Source organism: Crotalus tigris, unplaced genomic scaffold, assembly GCF_016545835.1.
Source record: "Crotalus tigris isolate CLP2741 ecotype Arizona unplaced genomic scaffold, ASM1654583v1 scf7180000024151.2778019, whole genome shotgun sequence".
Classification (NCBI taxonomy): Eukaryota; Metazoa; Chordata; class Lepidosauria; order Squamata; family Viperidae; genus Crotalus; species Crotalus tigris.
This window is the reverse complement of record NW_024100413.1, coordinates 2,096,679-2,117,734: the sequence shown is the minus strand read 5'-3', so window position 1 is coordinate 2,117,734 and position 21,056 is coordinate 2,096,679. Positions and strand designations below refer to the sequence as shown.

General features: G+C 43.6%; 1 protein-coding gene across 3 annotated transcripts in view; it reads left to right on the top strand.

Moving 5' to 3' along the window:
- Positions 1–14,677: 14,677 nt before the first annotated feature.
- TSPAN5 (tetraspanin 5) overlaps positions 14,678–21,056 on the top strand; it is a 60,300-nt gene continuing 53,921 nt past the window's right edge. Inside the window, exon 1 of one of the 3 annotated variants that reach the window (XM_039322858.1) lies at positions 14,678–16,039. In XM_039322858.1, the coding sequence (XP_039178792.1) occupies positions 15,959–16,039 (81 nt within the window). In that variant the 5' untranslated portion in view covers positions 14,678–15,958. Of the gene's footprint in view, positions 16,040–16,126; positions 16,189–21,056 lie in introns of those variants that run through there. The other 2 variants (XM_039322860.1, XM_039322859.1) reach the window with 2 other exon arrangements.

Sequence of the window (21,056 nt, the reverse complement as noted above, 5' to 3'; positions counted from 1 at the left end):
TTCCTGCAATAATTCCAGCAATGTTACAAAAAAACTGCACTACTCGGAATATCTTATATTTTAAGGAGGTGCCTGATTGACACCTAGGATGCTGGTAGCAACCCCTGTCAACCATCAGCGCCAGCCAATTTGAATGTTCAGTTGACTGAGGTTCACGTCTAATGAATAAGAGATAATAATAATAAAGTTGGAAAGGACCTTGGAGGTCATCTAGTCCAACCCCCTGGTCAGGCAGGAAGGCCTATGCCATTTTAGATAAATGGCTGTCCAGTCTCTTCTTAAAAACTTCCATTTCTTCGTAGTCTCTGAGCTCGGTTGTTTTCTTGCAGGAGTCTCATCCAAGTAGGTAACATTGTCAGTGAAGGCAGTAGTAGGGGGGAAGGAGGAGGAGGGGGGGTTATTGTAGGGTCCTTGATACTCTCTGAGCTTGGGTTTTTTCTTGCAGGCATTTCATTACCCAACCAGGTGACATCATCAGTGCTAGAAAAGGATGGGATGTGTGGAGTGAGGAGGAGGAGGATTGTGGAGTCCTTGATGCTCTCTGAGCTGGCTTGCTTTCCTGCAGACATTTCATGACCCAACTAGGTAACATCATCAGTGCTAGAAGGGTGGGCTAGAACCCCACTCTCTACTAGCCCAGAAGATGTAACCTAACCGGGTAATGAAACGTCTGCAAGAAAACAACCCAGCTCAGAGAGCAACATGGACCCTGCGTGATTCAAAGACAATTTGGCCTGAATCTCTGAATGAGATTTCTAAGCCAAAACAACATGGATGCTTCTGTATTGATCCAAGCTACTTGGGTTTTCGGAAGAAAATTCTCTTTGCCGAATGACAATGGCAGTTTCTCCTATTGGACGAGGAACGTTTTCTGCAAAAGACAAGAAGCTCTCCAGCATCCCGCGGGAGTTTAAATTAAGCATTAAAAGCTTTTGTTTCCCTCCTCTAATATAGAAAGCTTTTATTTCCCGTGACTAAAATACTGAGAGTGATTTTGTGTGCAGTGGAAAATAGCTTCTATTGCGAAGAAGAGAGGGGGGGGGAAACAACAACAACAGCAACAAATGTTGATTTAAGTGACAAATGTTTGGCATTAGGAGAAATTGTTAGAATATCTAGAAATAAATAATGTCAAGTAATAAAACTCTTATAAGGTCTGATGTAATTACTTTGAAGAACACACAAATCTTTATTGCACATTCCACCTTGGCCATATTTTACGCAGCTATTTATCCTTAAAAAATGAATTCGCTTTTAATTTTCTTTTCTTTCCTTTTTTTTTTTTTTGGACGGAGGGGAAGACAGGTTGACCTTTGAGTTGGCTTATTAAAAGTATTGCGTTCTATTGATTTTGCCATTTTTCTCATGCTCGAATGCTCGCTTGCTGGATGACAGGCAAAAATTCCCGTAGGTCAAAAGAGTAGAGAGGAGAAATAAAAACTCTGGAACTTAAGAGGTCGAGCATCTTTTAACAGAAGAATAGAGTTGGAAGGGACCTTGGAGGTCTTCTAGTCCAGCCCCCTGCTCAAGCAGGAGACTCTATGCCAGACATGTCAAACACAAGGCCCGGAGGCCGGATACGGCCCGCGAAGTGGTTTCATGTGGCCCGCGAAGCCATCATGGAAACAGTGAGGGAATGGCCCCCACTGCCTTGGCCCTGGCCCAGGCCAGCCGGGAGCCAATATACAATTTTGTGGTGGCCATCTATGCTGAAACACATTCAGTCTTAGCTCCATAAGCCCCCCTCCCCTGCATGGCCTGAGAGGAACAGTGAAGCTCCTCCAGTGGACCATGCCTTGGCACTTGCCCCAGTCCCACCCCCTTCTTACAGAGACCCTCAGATCTGTCCCACTCCTGCCCAGGCCCCCACAGGCACCTTTGATGCGAATGATGTAGAGCTGGCCACGCCCACTCCATCCATGCCCACCCAGTAGGCCACATCCATCCTGGCCACATCCACCCGGCCCCCTGAGGGCAATCACAATGCTGATGTGGCCCTCAATGAAATTGAGTTTGACACCCCTGCTCTATGCCATTTCAGACAAGTGGCTGTCCAGTCTCTTCTTAAAAACCTCCAGGGATGGAGCACCCACAACGTCTGGTGGCAAGCTGTTCCACGGGTTAATTGTCCTCACTGTTAGGAAGTTTCTCCTTAGTTCCAGGTTGCTTCCCTCCTTGATTAATTTCCATCTGTTGTTGTTTCTTGTTTCTTGCCCTCTGGTGCTTTGTGGCAGGCCCTCAAATACCGGAACATTGCTATCATGTCCCCCCCCCCAGTCCTTCTTTTCTGTAGATTGGCCAAACCCAAATCCTGCAACTGTTCTTCATATATTTTGATGTCCAGGCCTTTTGATCATCTTAGTTGCTCTTCTTTGCACTTTTCCCTATCCATACGTCCTTTCTAGGAATTATTCTTGAGTGTCTTGTACAGATGCAAATATTCAGCGCTTAGCATTCTCATGGTTAACAGAATTTTCTGTAGATTTCTTTCTTTCTTTCTTTCTTTCTTTCTTTCTTTCTTTCTTTCTTTCTTTCTTTCTTTTTTTCTTTCTTTCTCTTTCCTTTCTTTCTTTCTTTCTTTCTTTCTTTCTATTCTCGTAATAGCACTCAGAAGTTCTCGAGAACTGGATCTTATTTGGAACTTTGTTACATTCATACTATCTTTCTTTTCTTTTTTCAAAGCAATCATTTCTGGTAAAAGAACTTGGAATTAAAGCCCTCCCCGAATGGATAATAGGATTTACGTGAAGAGATAGCCACCAAGCAAAAAATAAAATAAAAAAAAATAAAAATAAAAAAAACTAAAACCAAACAGAGCTCTAATTGAAGTGGTAAAATTCTCTCTCTCTCTCTCTCTCTCTCTCTCTCTCTCTCTCTCTCTCTCTTTGCAACCGCACTTTCATTTTCGGCTGCACTGGCTGTATATCAACTGGACAATAAAAGCCGATGTTATGACCTCCGAGTAGAGCTATAAAAATGCTGCAGGGAAAAAAATATATAAATGAAAGCAGACCTGTCATATTGGCACTGGGGAGCAGATGGGAAGAGAGAATGTAGAATGTGGAACATAGAAGAGTTGGAAGGGACCTGGGGGGTCTTTGTCCAGCCCCCTCCTCAAGCAGGAGACCCCATACCATTTTAGACAAACCGCTGTCCAATCTCTTCTTAAAGATGTCCAGTGATGGAGCACCCACAACCTCTGAAGGCAAGCAGTTCCTCTGGTTAATTGCTCTCCTTGTTAGGAATTTCTCCTTAGTTCTAGTTGCTTCTCTCCTTGAGTAGTTTCCATCCGTTGCTTCTTCTCCTGCCTTTTGGATGTCTTTTGGAAGATAGTCTGACCCCCTCGTCTTGGTAGGCGCTCCTCAGATATTGGAATGCTGCTGTCCTGTCCCCACTCATCCTTCTTTTCATTAGACTAGACCAGGGGTAGGCAACCTTGGCTCTTTTATGACTCGTGGACTTCAACTCCCAAAATTCCCGAGCCAGCCATGCTGAGGGGAAGGGGAGAGGTTTCCAAGCTGAGCCAGGCTGGCTCAGGAATTCTGGGAGCTGAAGTCCACCAGTCATAAAAGAGCCAAGGTTGCCTACCCCTGGACTAGAAATACCCAATTCCTGCAACCGTTCTTCATACGTTTTAGCCTCCAGCCCCCTCATCATTTCTGCTGCTCTTCTGCCCACTTTTTCTAGAGTCTCAACATCTTTTGATACCATGTTGGATAGCATGTTCAATACCAGGGCTCCATCTTATCAGAGGCCTTCCATTTTGTCTGTCCTCAGCAGATGTTTTCTGTTCCAGATGTTTGCAGGCAGCTTGCTTTGATGCCATTGTGTGTGTCACGCCCTCCTTATGACTCCTCATTGCAATGGGAAGGACAGGAGGAAGAGCTGCAGTCAATTCAATGATTGGATAAAAGAAATCTGAGTCCTGGGGCAGAAAAGGTAACCTGAGAAAGCGTCTTGGATAAAAAAAATCTTCCCTAGTGCTCACCAAGATAAAGCAAGGAAGGAGGGGAGCATATTTAGACATCATCATTATCATTGTCATCATCGTCATTATCATCATCGTCATCATCATCATTGTCATAATAATAATTTCAGACAACTTCTGAAGGCCACTTCTGAAGGCAAATTCAAATATCTCAAGAGGTAGGTAAGTTCTCCTGCTTTATGGACTCTTACATTTATCCGAATAACAAGAGTTGGAAGGGACCTTGGAGGTCATCTAGTTCAACCCCCTGCTCAGGCAGGAAACCCTATCCCATTTCAGATAAATAAAAGTTGGGCTCAATTCTGGCTGTAAGTTGAGATGCAAATATTATACTAGCCTTCCTTATTTTGACTTCCTATTCTGCTCTACCTTGAACTGTGGACCATCCCTAGAAGTCGCTGTGTTCATCCTTTGCAAGGAACACCAAAGGAAAGAATTGATATATATTTTTTAAGCTATCCGATTGTATAGCCAGCTCAACCCAAAGCAGTCCTGGAGAAGATCTAGCCTGGAAACACCGTGTTTGCTTAGAGAAGCCAACTTGCTTTCTGTTTCTCCTTCGGTCCCAACGCTGTCATTTCTCCTTCCTTTCTTTGCGCCTGTAGACATCATTCCTTGTCTGTCTGCCAGGAGAGAATGAATTACGGGCATCCCTCCATTTGGAGGGTACAAGGCCGGTTTATAGGCTTCCAAAGACCGGTGGAAGGCACCTCTGCCTCTGCCTTGACCAGCATCCTGCCTCAGGTGGAAGAAACAAGGTTGTAAATAAGCTTCTGTGGATGCTGAGAACTTTTGCATTCAGTGGGGGTTTCATCACGGGCTTGGTTTTATTTTTATTTTTATTTTTTTAATGTGCAGCCTGAGGGAGGCTGGGCCTTTTAAGACCTTGTTAGTCTTTCCCGGAGTTTCTCCGAACTGAGTTTTCTTGAGGAGGGACACCATTTTGTGCTTCTAATTAGTGGTGCTGCTGAGGGGCAGACTTAAGCTCCTGGCGGTCTGCTCGGACTCAGCTCGGTCACGGATGCAAGGGCTGGCCAGCACTCCAAAGTCACTGCAGCTGTGGATTTCCTGGAGGGAGGGAGGGAGGGAGGGAGGGAGGGAGGGAGATAGATAGAAAGATAGATAGATAGATAGATAGATAGATAGATAGATAGATAGACAGACAGACAGACAGACAGACACACGTCAGATAAATATATCAATAGATTGATACACAGTTGGACAGATAGATGGATGGTAGATAGATAGAGACAGAGACAGACAGACAGACAAATAGATAGACAGATAGATAGATGGATAGACAGAAAGACAGACAGACAGACAAAAAAGAGAGAAAGACAATGGACACACACAAGTCAGGTAAATATATTAATAGATTAATACACAATTGGACAGATGGATGGAAGATAGATAGATAGATAGACAGACAGACAGACAGACAGATAGATGGATAGATTAGACAGGCAGACAGACAGAGAGAGAGAGACAGACATAAAGAGAGAAAAAGACAATGGACACACAAGTCAGATAAATATATCAATAGATTAATACATAGTTGGACAGATGGATGGAAGATATAGATAGATAGATAGATAGATAGATAGATAGATAGATAGATAGATAGATAGATAGATAGACAGACAGACGAGAGATAGATAGATAGATAGATGATAGATAGATAGATACAGTAAGATAGATAGATAGATAGATAGATAGATAGATAGACAGACAGAAAGATGGATAGATTAGATAGGCAGACAGAGAGAGACAGACAGACAGACAGATAAAAGAGAGAGAGAAAGACAATGGACACACGTCAGATAAATATATCAATAGATTAATACACAGTTGGACAGATAGATGGATGGAAGATGGACAGGAGGATAGACAGACAGACAGACATAGACATAGACAGATAGAGATAGAGATAGAGATATTTTAATCCTCTTCCTCTCCTTTTCCTCCAAGTGAACAGTATCTCTTTGCTCTGAGCAAGGAGCAGTCTGCCAAGTGGAGAGCATGCCCTGTGCAGGCACAGATGGCCCTTGATGGGGTGGTGGATTTAAAGCACAAACGTGGCGTCTCCTTGGTTTCTCTCTTCCAACCCGTGGAAACCAGCAGCCTCCTGCTTCAGGCAGGGCCAGCTCCCCTGGTGTCAAAAAGGAGGCAGACTTGAGCTGGATTTGTTTGCTAAGGAAAAGCGTCCGCAGGACCCAGCCCAAAGGTCTGGCATTGGCTCATTTTTCATCCTGGAGTTCAGACGGCTGGGCACGAGGCAGCTTCTGGAACGTGGCGGGATTTGAGAGCTTTGGGGGATAAATTTGGGAAGCCAGAGAAGATGTCTTCCAAATGGCTGTCAGAATATGATGCAGTGTATTGGTAACAACCAAGCTCATAGTGCACCAAGGATGACTACCTCCCCCTCCATCCTCCATCCTCCATCCTCCTCCTCCTCCTCCTCTTCCTCACTTCCTTTTAGCATTGATGATGTTATCTAGTTGACGATGTTAACTAGTTATTTAACATCTGCAAGAAAATAGCCAAGTTCCAAGAGCACCAAAGACTCTGAGCTACAGAGATTCTCTTCTTTTGGTGATAATTAGTTTAGAATTCCCAAGAGCCAAAAAGGGCTCCTTCCTTCCTTCCTTCCTTCCTTCCTTCCTTCCTTCCTTCCTTCCTTCCTTCCTTCCTTCCTTCCTTCCTTCCTTCCTTCCTTCCTTCCTCCCTCCCTCCCTCCCTCCCTCGTCTTCTTTCTTTCTCTCGTCTTTCCTTCCTTCCTTCCCTCTCTCCCTCCCTCCCTTTCTTCCTCGTCTTCTTTCTCTTGTCTTTCCTTCCTTCCTTCCTTCCTTCCTTCCTTCCTTCCTTCCTTCCTTCCTTCCTTCCTTCCTTTTCTCCCTCGTCTTCCTTCTTTCTTTCCCTCGTCTTCCTTACCTTCCTTCCTTCCTTCCTTTCCTATTTCACACCTTTTCCGTCTCCTCCTTCTCCTTCTCCTTTTTCTCCTTCTCCTCCTCCTCCTCCTCCTTCCTTCCATGCATCCTTCCTAGGTTGGTAAAATGAGTGGAGCATGCTGACTTTGTAAACTGCTCAGAGAGAGCTGTAAAGCACCAGGAAGGGGGAAATACATAAGTCTAAGTGCAATTGCTATTTTTTGAGTTGCCCAAGACCCTTCCTCACAACAAGGCTGTGATCCATGAGCTATAAGACAACAATTTGGTGTCCTGACAGGAACGCCAGAAACAGCCGATCCACTTTTTTCCTTATTTCCCCCCCCCCCACCAACTTATCACTGCCCCCTAAATTACTCTGCCTTTTATCTCCACACCCCAGGGAAGCTTTCATTGGAAGATTTACCTTTGTCCTTACCGCCGCTGTCTCTCTTGTCTATATTTATTTGCCAAATAAAAATACTTTATTATTCATATGATGCATGGCGATGCTGGATGTGCCTCCGAGGATTCTTTGCAGAGCCCATAAAATTGCAGCAGCATTAGCGGCTGAGATAGGGAAGAGAGGAAAGCAGAATAACAGCATTGGAAGGGACCTTGGAGGTCTTCTAGTCCAACCCCCTGCTCAGGCAGGAAATGGCAGCAATACCGCTTAGGACAACTGATTATCCAATCTTTTCTTAAAAACCTGTCAGAATCCAATTATATTTCATCTTTAAATTATCAAATATAGAAACTCCCAATTCTGCCTTCTCTGGATTCTGCCATAAGAGGGAGAGAAGGGGGAGAGCAAAGGGGCTTTATGGCCCTCACTTCCTTCTTTACACTTCAAAGAGCTGAATGTGTGTTTATTGTAACCTCTAAGCGTTAACATATCAAAGAAGGGTAATTGCCTTTCATGTAGTATCTGAAGTCTCCATCCAGACGGAAGAAAGAAGAAAGGAGGTGGAATTGTGATACTTGAAACTATCACTGGAAGGGGGGTTGATTGGGTGGGACTACTGGGGAACCCCTTAAAACCTTGAATGGGAGAGCTTGGACCCCAAGTCCTGTCTAGCATGCCTGCAACCATTTTCTCTTAATAAAGGATTCCTGTTGGAAGAATTATTCCAAGAGTTCTGTCTTCTTAAGATGCAAAGTGGGGTGGGTCCTTACATTAGACAGGACTTGCAAAATTAATCCACCTGGAAGGAAGACCCTTGCCGGGGGATTTTGCAAAAATTTACCATGTCAGACAATGGAGCAAGAGAGGGGGAAAACTCCCTGGAAAGAGAGCCGCTGACCCAGTTGGAACCTTGCCAGATGTTGGGATCCGAGAGGCCAGATTCCTCAGGAGAAGAAGTGGTGGAGACACAGGACCACAAGCCTCGCTGGTCGATGGGCGTTGGAAAGAAAAGTGAGTGGGGAAAGGAATCAAGAAAGGTGACCCTGAGACGGGGGACCAAGCAACCAGAATGGAAGCAGGAGATGGAGAATCCCTGCACGCAAGTGAAGAGGGAGGAAGCTGGGCACCGTACTCAGACTGGATCCTAGAGAAAGCTATTGACCTGATGAAGAGAACTCTCAGCTCCCTAGGAGAGGAGAATACTGAACCCTACGGCCGCCCCAGTTCCTGGAGCCGCAAAGGGAGAGACACCGAGGGGGACATGGAACCTGCAACCCCAGGGACATCTACTGATCCAGGAGCTCCCACCCCCTACCGGACCACAGATGGCAATCTGGACGGAAGGCACTACCACCCACAACAGAGGCACCGATCCATTCCAAGACGTCCACCGTTGGAAGTGAAATTCAAAGGGGAGCCAACACGCTTGGGGTTTTTCCTAACCCAAGTCCTCAGCTACATGGAGGAATATGGGCAGGATATTCCCAGCGACAAAGCCCGCATCCGGATCGTGCAATCTGCCCTGGATGGACCAGCTGCGGATTGGGTAGTGAACTTGCATGACTCCCATGCCCCAGAACTCAGTAACTTCAACCGTTTCATGTCCTCTTTGAGAAGACGATTTGAAGACCCCCTGGCTGATCGCAAAGCCCGTGAAAGAATAACAACGATGAGGCAGGGCAAACGCCCAGTGGCTGAGTATACACAAGAATTCCGGGCCATTGCCAGCAAACTGAATTGGCCAGAAGACATCCTCCTTGGCCATTTCAAAGACGGACTAAACTATGATCTATATGATGCTTGCCTGCCCCGAGGGGACCCACATCGACTTGAGGAATGGTACGTCTTGGCAGAGGAAGCAGAGATCGACATATTGAAGAGGCACCGCCGAGGAAAACAATGGAGCCGCGCCCCCGCCTGAGCTGACACACCAACCGGTGAAATCATTGGATACAGCCAAGAAGCAAATGGGGTGTTTCAAGTGCGGAAGAGAAGGGCATCGAGCTGTAGAATGCCGCTCAAAGGCCCCCCAGCACAACCCAGACAGATCCCCAATCAACAAACCCGGAAAGTATTCAGCTAAGCCAAAAGAAACGGCCATGAGAATGATGGAAATTGCAGAAACCCCCACCTCTGCTCACCAAGGGGAAAGGACTCCAGCCTACACCACAGGGCCGGTGGATGCCTCAGATGACAGCTCGGAGGGCGAACCCCTGGTAAGTGGATGCATCACACCCATCTTCAAAACAGTGACTATATTAATCCCCCCCATGCCCGAAGCTGTGAAGGTGAAAGCCTTAATAGACTCTGGCTGTACCCGCTGCCTCATTAGCCCAACACTAGTGGGGAATCTGGGCATCCCATCCAGGAGACTGGAACAACCAATCTCATTTGGCCAGCTAGATGGATCCATAGCAGGGGGGGTGCCAGCTACCCTAGCCACTTTGCCAATACATCTCTCCCTGGGCAACCATGAAGAGGACTTAACGTTTGTGGTGACCCCAGGTATGGAATGCCCAATGATTCTAGGGATGGAATGGTTGAAAAAATGGAACCCCTGGGTAAATTGGAGGACGACAGAAATCAAATTCCCGAAGGGGGACTTAAAACCCCAAGGGAGGCTACCAGAATCAAGAATAGAAAAAGCATCCATAGGAGAGGAAAAAAGATTAACAGAAATACCAGAGGAATATAGGGACCTTGCTGAAGTCTTCAGTGAGGAGAGGGCGAATGAGCTTCCCACCCACCGACCCACAGACTGTACCATTGAATTCAAGCCTGGGGCAAAACTCCCGAAACCCAGATTATACTCCATGAGCCCAAAGGAGAAGGAGGAAATGGAAAGATTTATAAAAAAAAACCTGGAGAGAGGGTTCATTGAGCCAGCCAAGCCTAAATTGGCTGCCCCGGTCCTTTTTAGAGAGAAGAAGGATGGCTCTTTACGTTTATGCGTGGATTTAGGGCCCTGAATACAATCAGTGAAAGCAACCTATACCCGCTGCCCCTCATGAAAGACATGCTGTCACACCTCTCGAAAGGGGAAATTTTTTCTAAACTAGACTTAAGGGAAGCTTACTATCGAGTGAGAATCAAGGAAGGGGACGAATGGAAGACTGCATTTAACTGCCCCATGGGGTGCTATCAATTCAAAGTCTTGCCATTTGGATTACAAGGGGGCCCTGCAGTCTTTATGCAACTAATCAATGACGTTCTAAGGGAGCACCTGTTTAAGGGGGTCCTTGTTTACTTGGACGACATTCTTATCTTTACCGAAACAAAAGAAGAACACGTCAAACTTGTCAGAGCGGTTTTAAAGAAGCTGCGAGCCGCTCACCTATATGCCAAACTCTCAAAATGCGAATTCCACCAGGAAAGGATAGACTACCTAGGCTATCGCATATCCCCACAGGGCATTGAAATGGACCCAGAGACGGTCAGAGCAGTATTAGAATGGGCACCACCCCGCACAAGAAAGCAACTACAAAGTTTCCTGGGCTTTGCAAATTTTTACCGCCAATTCATCCCCTCATTTGCACAGATAGCCTTGCCCCTCACTAACTTACTAAAAACGAAGGGAACATCCTCAGTAAAACCTAGCCAGCCACTAAAATGGACAATGGAGTGCCAAGCAGCGTTTGAGAGACTAAAGAGACTTTTTTCTGCCGAACCAGTACTAAGGCACCCAGACATGGACAAACCCTTCATAATACAGGCAGATGCAAGTGATGTGGCAGTGGGGGCTGTGCTATTACAAGAAAATGATGATGCAGTATTGCAACCCTGTGCATATACATCTAAGAAACTCACGGAAACAGAACAGCGCTGGCCCGTATGGGAGAAGGAGGCTTATGGGATACGTTGGGCATTACTCACGTGGCGACAGTTCCTGGAAGGCAACAAAATCCCCTTCCAGGTATGGACTGATCACAAAAATTTAGAAGCCCTGAAAACTTCCAGGAAACTCAATCCCAAACAAGCCCGCTGGTCCCAGCATTTTCACCCATTCCAATTTAAGCGCAAACATTTACCAGGAAGAAAGAACTTCCTGGCAGATGCACTATCTCGCATGCCCCAATATAACAGCACACGAACCACAGACTCTAGACCAATAATGGCAGAGTCACAACTGGCAGCGCCAGTAACCACAAGAACCCAAGCCAAAATAAAACCACAACTGGACAGCCAAACTGGGAGTGAATTCAGAAAAAGTTTGGAAACAGATGATTGGTTCCAGACAAACAAACATGTGTGCACAATGAGAGACGGATTGCCTTGGGTAGGGGAAAAGTTATATATACCAACAACTCAAAGACTAACTTTCATGCAACTTTGCCATGACACAAAATCAGCAGGGCATTTTGGATTTGTAAAAACTTTACACTTAATTAAACGGCAATTTTGATGGCCATCAATAAAAAAGGACATAGAAAGTTATGTTGCCAGCTGCCCAACCTGTGCATCAGCAAAGAGGTTGCAAGGGAAATCGCCAGGGCTGTTACAACCAGTGGCAAGTCCCTCAGCCCCCTGGAGGAAAATAGCCATGGATTTTATAGTGGAATTGCCTGAAAGCAATGGGAATACTGTTATCTGGACAGTCACGGACCTATTTTCCAAACAGGTGCACTTTATCCCTTGCCAAAAAATTCCCACTGCAAAGGCCTTAGCAAAACTTTTCATCCAGCACATTTACAGATTGCACGGGGCACCCCAACGCATCATCTCTGATAGGGGAGTGCAATTTACGTCTGCATTTTGGAAGGAATTTTTATCCCTCTTAGGGACCACTCAGGGATTGACATCTAGCCACCACCCTCAAGGAGATGGACAAGCGGAACGCTGCCAGTCGGTACTTGAGCAATATTTGAGATGTTTTTTAAATTTCCAACAGAGTGATTGGACGGACTTACTTCCTTTTGCAGAAGTTGCCTACAATAATGCAGTCCACTCCAGCACAGGCTACACTCCTTTTCAAATAGCCAACGGCCAAAGTTTCAACCCTATGCCAGAGTTAACCCCAAAAGAACCAACGATCCCTTCACTGAAAGAATGGATGGAAAACCTACAAAACACCTGGCCAATAGTCAGAAAATCACTAGATGAAGCTAGGCGGGCATACAAAGCACAAGCCGATAAAAAAAGGGTTGAGCCTACACCATTCATTATAGGAGAAATGGTGTACTTATCTACAAAATACCTAAAGTCCCTACAGCCCTGTAAAAAACTTGGACCAAAATATATAGGACCTTTTCCAATTAAAAGGATCATAAATCCAGTAACAGTAGAATTAGAATTACCCAAAAACCTCAGGCAAATACACCCAATTTTTCATTGCAGCTTGCTGAAAAGAGAGCATCAGTCACCTCTACGGCCAAAAATCCCCCCCCCACCACCTCCAATCATGGTGGAGGGGGAACAACACTTCGAAATAAAAGAGATCCTTGACTCTAGGAGATATCGTGGAACAACTCAGTACCTAGTTGCCTGGAAACACCTCCCTGCCTCACAAAATGAGTGGGTCCATAAACGTCACGTCAGAGCCCCGAAGCTATTGAAGAAGTTTCACACAGAGTATCCTAACAAGCCTAACTAAATTTTTTACTTGTGTTTTCTTTCAGGTGGATCTCTCTTATTGTTAAGAGGGGCCGGATGTCAGAATCCAATTATATTTCATCTTTAATTATCAAACATAGAAACTCCCAATTCTGCCTTCTCTGGATTCTGCCATAAGAGGGAGAAAAGGGGGAGAGCAAAGGGGCTTTATGGCCCTCACTTCCTTCAGCACACTTCAAAGGACTGAATGTGTGTTTATTGTGGCCTCTAAGCGTTAACATATCAAAGAAGAGTAATTGCCTTTCATGTAGTTATCTGAAGTCTCCATCCAGACGGAAGAAGAAAGGGGATGGAATTGTGATACTTGAAACTATCACTGGAAGGGGGGTTGATTGGGTGGGACTACTGGGGAACCCCTTAAAACCTTGAATGGGAGAGCTTGAACCCCAAGTCCTGTCTAGCATGCCTGCAACCATTTTCTCTTAATAAAGGATTCCTGTTGGAAGAATTATTCCAAGAGTTCTGTCTTCTTAAGATGCAAAGTGGGGTGGGTCCTTACATCTTTATTTGCATGTCAGCCATCTTATATAACCGCTTTGACCAAGATGGTCACTGATTATATTATATATTAACTAAATTAATAACAATACTATGAAAATATTTTATCAAGAAAGGCTATAAGATCACAGTTACAAATACTAAGACAAGCAAAGAAGTTTTGTTTCTCTTTAATACTACTTAATGGTTGCCTGGACTTTTTTGCAGCCCAACTCTGATAGCCCTACCAAATACTTAAATATTTTAATGTTACTAGTTAATCAAAACTTCACAATTTATTTGCAAGATGGACCATAATAATATTATTCTACACAGCCCAATGTCACTTATCACGAGATGGGCAGCTATATAAATTAGATACGGGAAAAAAATACTTGTCTATCTTTCAAGGTAGTTATAAAAATAAGTGACCCAAAACAAATATTTTAGATATTTGGGAAACATGCTTCATAATTTGGTGAAGAGTAAGGTTTGCATACCAAATTAGAAGTATCTCCCTGAACCAGGATGAGGGATTTCTGCCTCAACATGCCCTAAAAAGTATTATTTACTTATTATTTACTTTGTCAGGACTAACTTGAGTCAAGTTGAGATGTAAGCAGGGCTTTTTTTTTTTTGTCATAGAACGCCTAGAACAGAGTTTCGGCACCTTTTTTGGATGGAACCTTGTAGGATAGACAAGGCGGGTTGTATGACATGTGTGAGTTCTGGCACCTTTTTTTTTTTTTTTTTTTTTACAAAAAAAGCACTGGATGTAAGTATCACTATTGTAATCTTAATTGAGCATGCTCTTTTCTTCCAGACCTTAATGTGTTTTCTTATTTTCTGATAGCACAATCCTATCCATTTCTCCTGAATGCATCCAGAATGTTATGATTTTATTTTTGATAGAATAACTGCTTTGAGAATAAATTTGAAATATATTTGAAAAGGCAGGACGAACATCCCATCATTAAAAGCCCAAATTATTATTTCCCAAAAAGTCCCCCCAACTCTTCAAGCTGATTTGGCCCTCTTGTCCACATAACAATGTCCAGGTGAGGGCGATTTGGATTTATTTGCACTTCATGCTAAACTATTTTTTAGAATGTTGACTAAAGTTGGGAAAATAGGGAAATATGCAACTTAATGATAATTTATTTCATTTTATTAAATTTTAAAAGCGCCCCTCTCCCTCATACAATGTTACGAAAGAGGAACATTTGTTAAAATAAACTGAATAGGTGTGTATTAGAGCAAGCTTCTGTTCACTTTGTTACACGAGAGTGATTTCAGGAGAAACACGCCTAACCAACATTGTAGAAAGGGGGTTCTCCAAAAATGAATGGACGCCGCATAAATGTGGATTGAATACAAAAACCTAGTTACCAGAACGCCGAAGTGGTTTAGTTACAAAGAGAATGAATGATGATTAAATCACAAAGCGAATCTATCTAAATGATCTGGGAGAAAAGAGACCTCTACGAAAACCCGACTGGAATAGATGGAACTGACGAGATCCTCAAGAAATAAAAAGGACCGAGACGCAAATAATAAAATGCAGGACATGAGGCGTGTATGGCCGCGTTGGAAACAAGCACCTTTGCCGATATAAAAGGTACACAGACGATCCGGCTCTTCTTTAGCTACGTTTTCTCATTTCACGCCTTTAATTATTCCGTTTCTCGCTCCCTTTGTGCGCCATGCGTAGCGTTGCTCAGCTAGGAAAGGAAGAGCGCGACCGTCCGGAAGGCTGTTGTGCGTGTCGCTTTGAACGCCCTGCATGGAGCGGACCCTCTTTTTGAGAATTGAGAAACCCTGCTTGGTGCCTCAGCGTGCCAATGAACAGAGCTAATCCTGGCTTAAACCGCAAGCACATTCAAGCAAGCTACGGCTCGGGCCGTTGCACAACCTATCCGCAGCAAGGCTACGCCGGCCCGGGATTCCAGCAGCTTCCCTCCCCCCCACCGCCTCCCGCCGCCATCTCGTTCAACCGCGGGGCGGAGAGACCCCAATTCAGCAGCTCCGCCGCCAGCTGGACCTCCGTGCCGCGCCGGATTGGCGAGGACGCCTCTCCATTAAAGCGGGCCCAGCCAGTCGCCAGCCTCCCCCTTCCCCCTGAGCGTGCGGGCGCCTTTGGCGAGGAGGAAGAGGCGCTCGCGGTGGGAGGAGGCTCGGCGGTGTCAAAGGGGCGGCGAGCGTTTCGCGGCTCCTGAGGGGGTCGAGCCTCCGCTCGCAACATCTTCGCCTAAGGGCATCGCTGGCAGCCGCTTCCCGCGGCTGAGGAGGTCCGCGCTCTCCCGCTGCTGCTCGGCCTCCTCGATGCGCGGCGGCGGCGGCCACGACGTGGGTTTCCTTCGCTGCCTGCGCGCTCCGGGCGGCGAGCAGCCGAGCGAGCGCGCCAGCAATCGACCGGCTGCCTCTAATCTGCCCCCAGCGCTGCCCGCTCCCGGCTACTTTGCGCCCTCGCCCTCGCTGCCCCCTCGCCTTTCTCCCCGCCCCTCCCGGCCAACGGTGCTGCTCGCGAGTCAACTGTCTTCATGAGCCCCGAGGATGTCCGGAAAGCATTATAAAGGCCCCGAAGTGAGCTGCTGCATCAAATATTTCATCTTCGGCTTCAACGTCATCTTCTGGGTAAGGCGTTCGTTTTTGTTTTTATTTTTCTTCTGGTCGAGGAAGCTGTGCGTGATGGTGCGGTTTCTGCGTGGAGGGGTAGATCTGCGCGGAGGGAGAGCGAGAGCAAACGCGCGTGGCCGTGGAGCACGATGAATCGCCCCTGGCAGGTTGAAGGCGTTTGGGGGTCTTTGTCCATGGGTAGAGCTGGGCTAAGGTCGCCCTAGGAAATCTGGACAGTTTCATGGAGCCTTTTATTCCCTTCGAAATCCTGGATTTGCTTTTCGTGACTGCCTCGTCTCCTCTTCCCTGAGGGTTTTGAAAACAATGCCCAGGCTGTGCCTTTTTCCTTTTGACCAGGTAGACCTGGTGGTAAGGTGTGGGCCTTCTCCCCAGTTTTAGGCCTTCGTTGCTTCCAGTTATTATTTATTTAAAAATACGCCTGTAGAAAGCAACATTCTACTTTATCAAGAAGCCCTAGAAACTGTGGTCTTAAAAAAAGGATTATGCAATGCATAGAGAAGTGAAAAAGAGGTTTTGGTGGGTTTCTTCTAATTCCATAGAAGAGCCCTAGAAGGGAGCTTACCAAGCCACTGCATATTTATGTGTGTTTAGCCACACAATTTACCAAGCCACTGCATGTTTATGTGTGTCTAGAATAAGGCAAGATTAGAGGTAGCATTTTTTTGAGAGTAAACATTTTTTCAGGCAGTGGGTATCTATCTATCTGGCACCCTCCAGATGTGCTTGATAATCTTAGCATTGATGGTCTTACTTGTTGGATAATGATAATGCAAGCAAACAACCAGTCTCAGAGACCACTAAGGACTTCACATGGGTAATCTTATTGAACATCTGGAAAATTATGTTGGTTGGAAATTGTGAATCTGAGATTTGTAGTTGATCAGAGTCATTGAGAGTTGGGCAGCCATAAGTTTAAACTAGTGTTGTTATATCTGGAGAATGCCAGGTTGGGAAATCAGTTGTATGCCAAGCTTATTACCGTCCTGTCTGACCTCCTTTAATTGGCTTTCTGGCTGTATGATAAATTGGTGCTGTGTGCTGAAATACCACAATACTTTTTCCCTACTTTCTCCCTTTTACTATCATAAATCTTGATTTATGATAGTTTTGACTACCTCCTTACATTTACAAATATCAAAAATAAAATTAAAAACATTTTCCCATTATTGTTTCCTAAATTGGGTTGCTAGGAGAAGAAACAGTTCATGCAAAATGTCAGAACTTGGATGTTGGTTGATGGTATACATATCGGATCATTTTTTTAGCTTTTGAATTTTGGGTGGGCTGGACTGAAAATACTCCTGCGGGGGATAAGAATGTATACCAACATATCTGGAGACTCTTAGATTGAAAATGTGTGCCAAAATCAATTGTAGTAAATAATGTTGTTTTGTTCAGGGTACTTGGCTTGTAGAAGACCATATTCCATGAAATCTGCTAGTGGTTGGTGCATTACATAAAGGAAATAGATTTTGCATTAAGTAATTATACATAGTAAAGGTACACAGAATTGCATCTGAATGACTATGAAAGCAATCTAGACAAAGTCTTCCACTGCTGTATGAGAAAATTCATTAAAAGCCGTCCCCCTCTGTTATTATATATTGAAATGAAGGAAGTGCCAAGCTTTGATTAGTTTTGGCATTCTGGTCAAAAGTTAATGGAAATGTGGCCAGTGGCCTAAGACAAGAGAAAGGTGCTAATGTTGTTATTCAGTCTGCCCATTGAGAAAAAACCTTCAATCATATAACAATCTGGGCTCTTATCCAGAAAAGCTTTTGCTTTTGTAAATGTGAACATTTTGATATTACAAGATTCTTGCTTGTTAGTAGTCTCATCCTGGAAAATAAAAGCCAAGTTTGTATAAGTCCTTTCTAGGAAGCCTAATTCTCCTATAAAGGCAGAGAAATACATGGTTTTGCTAGAAGCCTGGGACTCTTGTCTTGTGAAAACCACACTGGATTTATCTAAAGATTTCCAAATGTGTAAAAGTTTTGTTGTTAATACTTACATCAGCTTTGAAGAATAGTATTAGCTATACTATCAACCCTGCCTTAAATTAGTATTCTGATATGACTGTATTTAAAAATGTCCTAGATTGAGTCTGAAATTATTTTTAAAGGACATCTGGATCATTGGTTGTAGCCTTGTAAGTGTATGTATCTGTGCAATTGCGTTCTGAAGAAAGTGGTAAATTTAGAAGAAACCTAGACCATTCTGAGAAAATACTCTTGAATTTTGATTATGTGCCATCAACTTGGTGTTGACTCTTAGCAACCACATAAATGGATTTTTCTCCATGATGATCCTGTCCTTAAGCTAGTATTAACCTGGGCTCTGCGCTGGCCGGAATTTTGAAGACTGATCATGATTTTCACTTATTCAGCATTGTTGGATGGTGGAACAGTCACTGAGCAAATGGACATTAGACAAGGACCATCTATAATTCTAAATCTTACACTTGTACTCCATTAATACATGATCAGCAAGTATCATCTGAGAGCCAGTTTGGTGTAGCATTTATTTAAGGCATCAGGCTAGAAACTGGGAGACTATGGAGTTCTAGTCTGTCTTAGGCACAAAGCCAGCTAGGTGACTTTGGGCCAGTCACTCTCTCTTAGTCCTGGGAATGAGGCAATAGCAAACCATTTCTGAAAAACCTTGCCAAAAAAACTTCAGGGATATATCCAGATGGTTTCAAAGAATCAGACATGATTGAATGGAAGGGGAGAAAAAAAATCATCTGGCTATTTATAGTTCCTAATCTGCTAAAATGTTACTGATAGGCTGCAAAATCATTTTCTAATTGGCTTAGCTGTTTTGATGTCAGGGAATGGATGAGAATGTAAATTACAAAGTTGAGGAAGAGTCTCTGATATATCAACATAAATTTCGTCTGCATTCTGAAGTCTTGTTAAACGCACAGTACATTTTATATGCAAATTTTATTTGCATTTAACCTAAGGCTAGTGTAAATATTTAGATTTACTTTTACATGTATCATTTGCTTGAGCATTATTAGCACATAAACTTATGAATCTGACACTGTAACTTATGAGTTAGAGACAGGTCATCAGGAATGTTGCCATGACTGTGGCCTAAGCTGTCTTCCTGCATGTTGGCTTGTTTTGAAAGTCCCAGGATGATTATATCTGTAGGGACACATTTGAATAGTACATTTAATCCTAAACTGAAATGCTTGTGTAGACTTCACAAGTTGGAACATGCTATGCTTGTATTAATAATACTCCCTTTAAAGCCTTAAAATAATTGCATTAGTGAGAGGATTACATTCACTTCAACTTACTTGCCTCCATGCTGAAAACATGATTAGAGGTTTTATTTGTATGTCCAACTACTAGAAAAATTGGACTGGTATGTACAAGGAATAAATTTTGTGATTAGAAACCTACCTAAAAGCAGGAAAGGATTTTATTTTGGCAGCAGAGTTAGGTGACATGTCCATGGTATGTGGATTGAATCACAATTGCATTTTCTAGTTTACGTGTTTTATAGTGATTGAAGTAGGTTGCCCTTTTAATTTAAATTAAATTTTCTTTGTAAGTGCATAATATATTTAACGTGGAATTTGAAGCTTTGTATTTTATATTTTTAGTGCATTATGTTTAAAATTTGCTTAGAGAAGAAAAAAGTTGCATTTATAATGGAGAGGAAGACCAAGCATAGACCTATTTGGGAAAGGGAGGAGTTTAATTGTAATTGTCATTTCCCATGTCAGTCAATGCTGACTGCTGAAAAATGGGCATGTCTTATAACCACAATTGGGACCAGAATTTCTGTTGCTAAGCAAAGTGGTGGTTAAATGAGTCACAGCCAACTTTATGATCCTTTATTTTTTGTCCCAGTTAAGTGAATCATGTGGTTGATAAGTGAACCCAGCTTCCCCCATTGACTTTGCTTGTATAAACTTTCTGGGAAGGTTGAAAATGGTGATCATGTGACCTTAGGATACTGCAGCTGTTGTAGAACATGCCAGTTGCCAAGTGCCCAAATGTTGATCACATGACCGTGGGGAAAGTTGCGATAGTTGTAAGTCTGAGGACCATTCATAAGTAATTTTTTAAAGTGCTGTTGTAACTATGCAACCTATTTGAATGGTTGTAAGTCAAGGACTATTTGTAGGATGTTAGCTTAGGAGGCTCTGCAGAAAGTTAGAAATTTTTTTAAAGGGTCACTGCAGAAGACTTGCATTTTTGTACCAGCCAAATATTTTCAGAAGCTAATATGGGCTTTCTTTCTGCTTTTTCTAAAAAAAAAAACAAAACAGTTTTACCTTAGAGAAACTAATTGGGAAAAATTCCTAATGCTTTTCTGTAGATGAGTTAATAATAGTACTTGCTTACATGAAATATATTTTAATAAAAGAGATTAGAATGATAATTACATTTGATTTGGGAAGTTGCAGTTGACATTCTTAGTGGCAATGCAGTTGCTCACCTACTTTGTAAATTTCAGCTGAATTGGGTAAACCATGAAATAAAAATAATACAGAATAGCAGAGTTGGAAGGGATCTTGGAGGTCATCTAGTCCAACCCCCTGCTCAGGCAATAAACCCTATACCATTCCAGACAAATTGCTGTCCAATCTCTTCTTAAAAACTTCCAGTGTTGGAGCATTCACAGCTTCTGGAGGCAGGTTGTTCCACTGATTAATTGTTCTGTCAGAAAATTTCTCCTTAGTTCTAGGTTGCTTCTCTCTTTGATAAATTTCCATCCTTTATATCTTGTCTTCCCCTCAGGTGTTTTGGAAAATAGGTTGTCTGCCCTTCTGTGAAAAATAACACGGTTACAGGTTTTTTTTATTAGCTTTCAGGATTTGATGAAAGACATAGTGCAGAACACTTCTTGAATATATATTTTGCTGTTTAGTTAAGACAAACTGCATCTATTTTCCATTTCAGTAACATTCCTTAGCAAGGTGACTTACATTTAAGAAGCCAAGTCTAGTTGTCCACTCTTCTCATAATTGTTTTACTGATAAACAGCAGGAAAG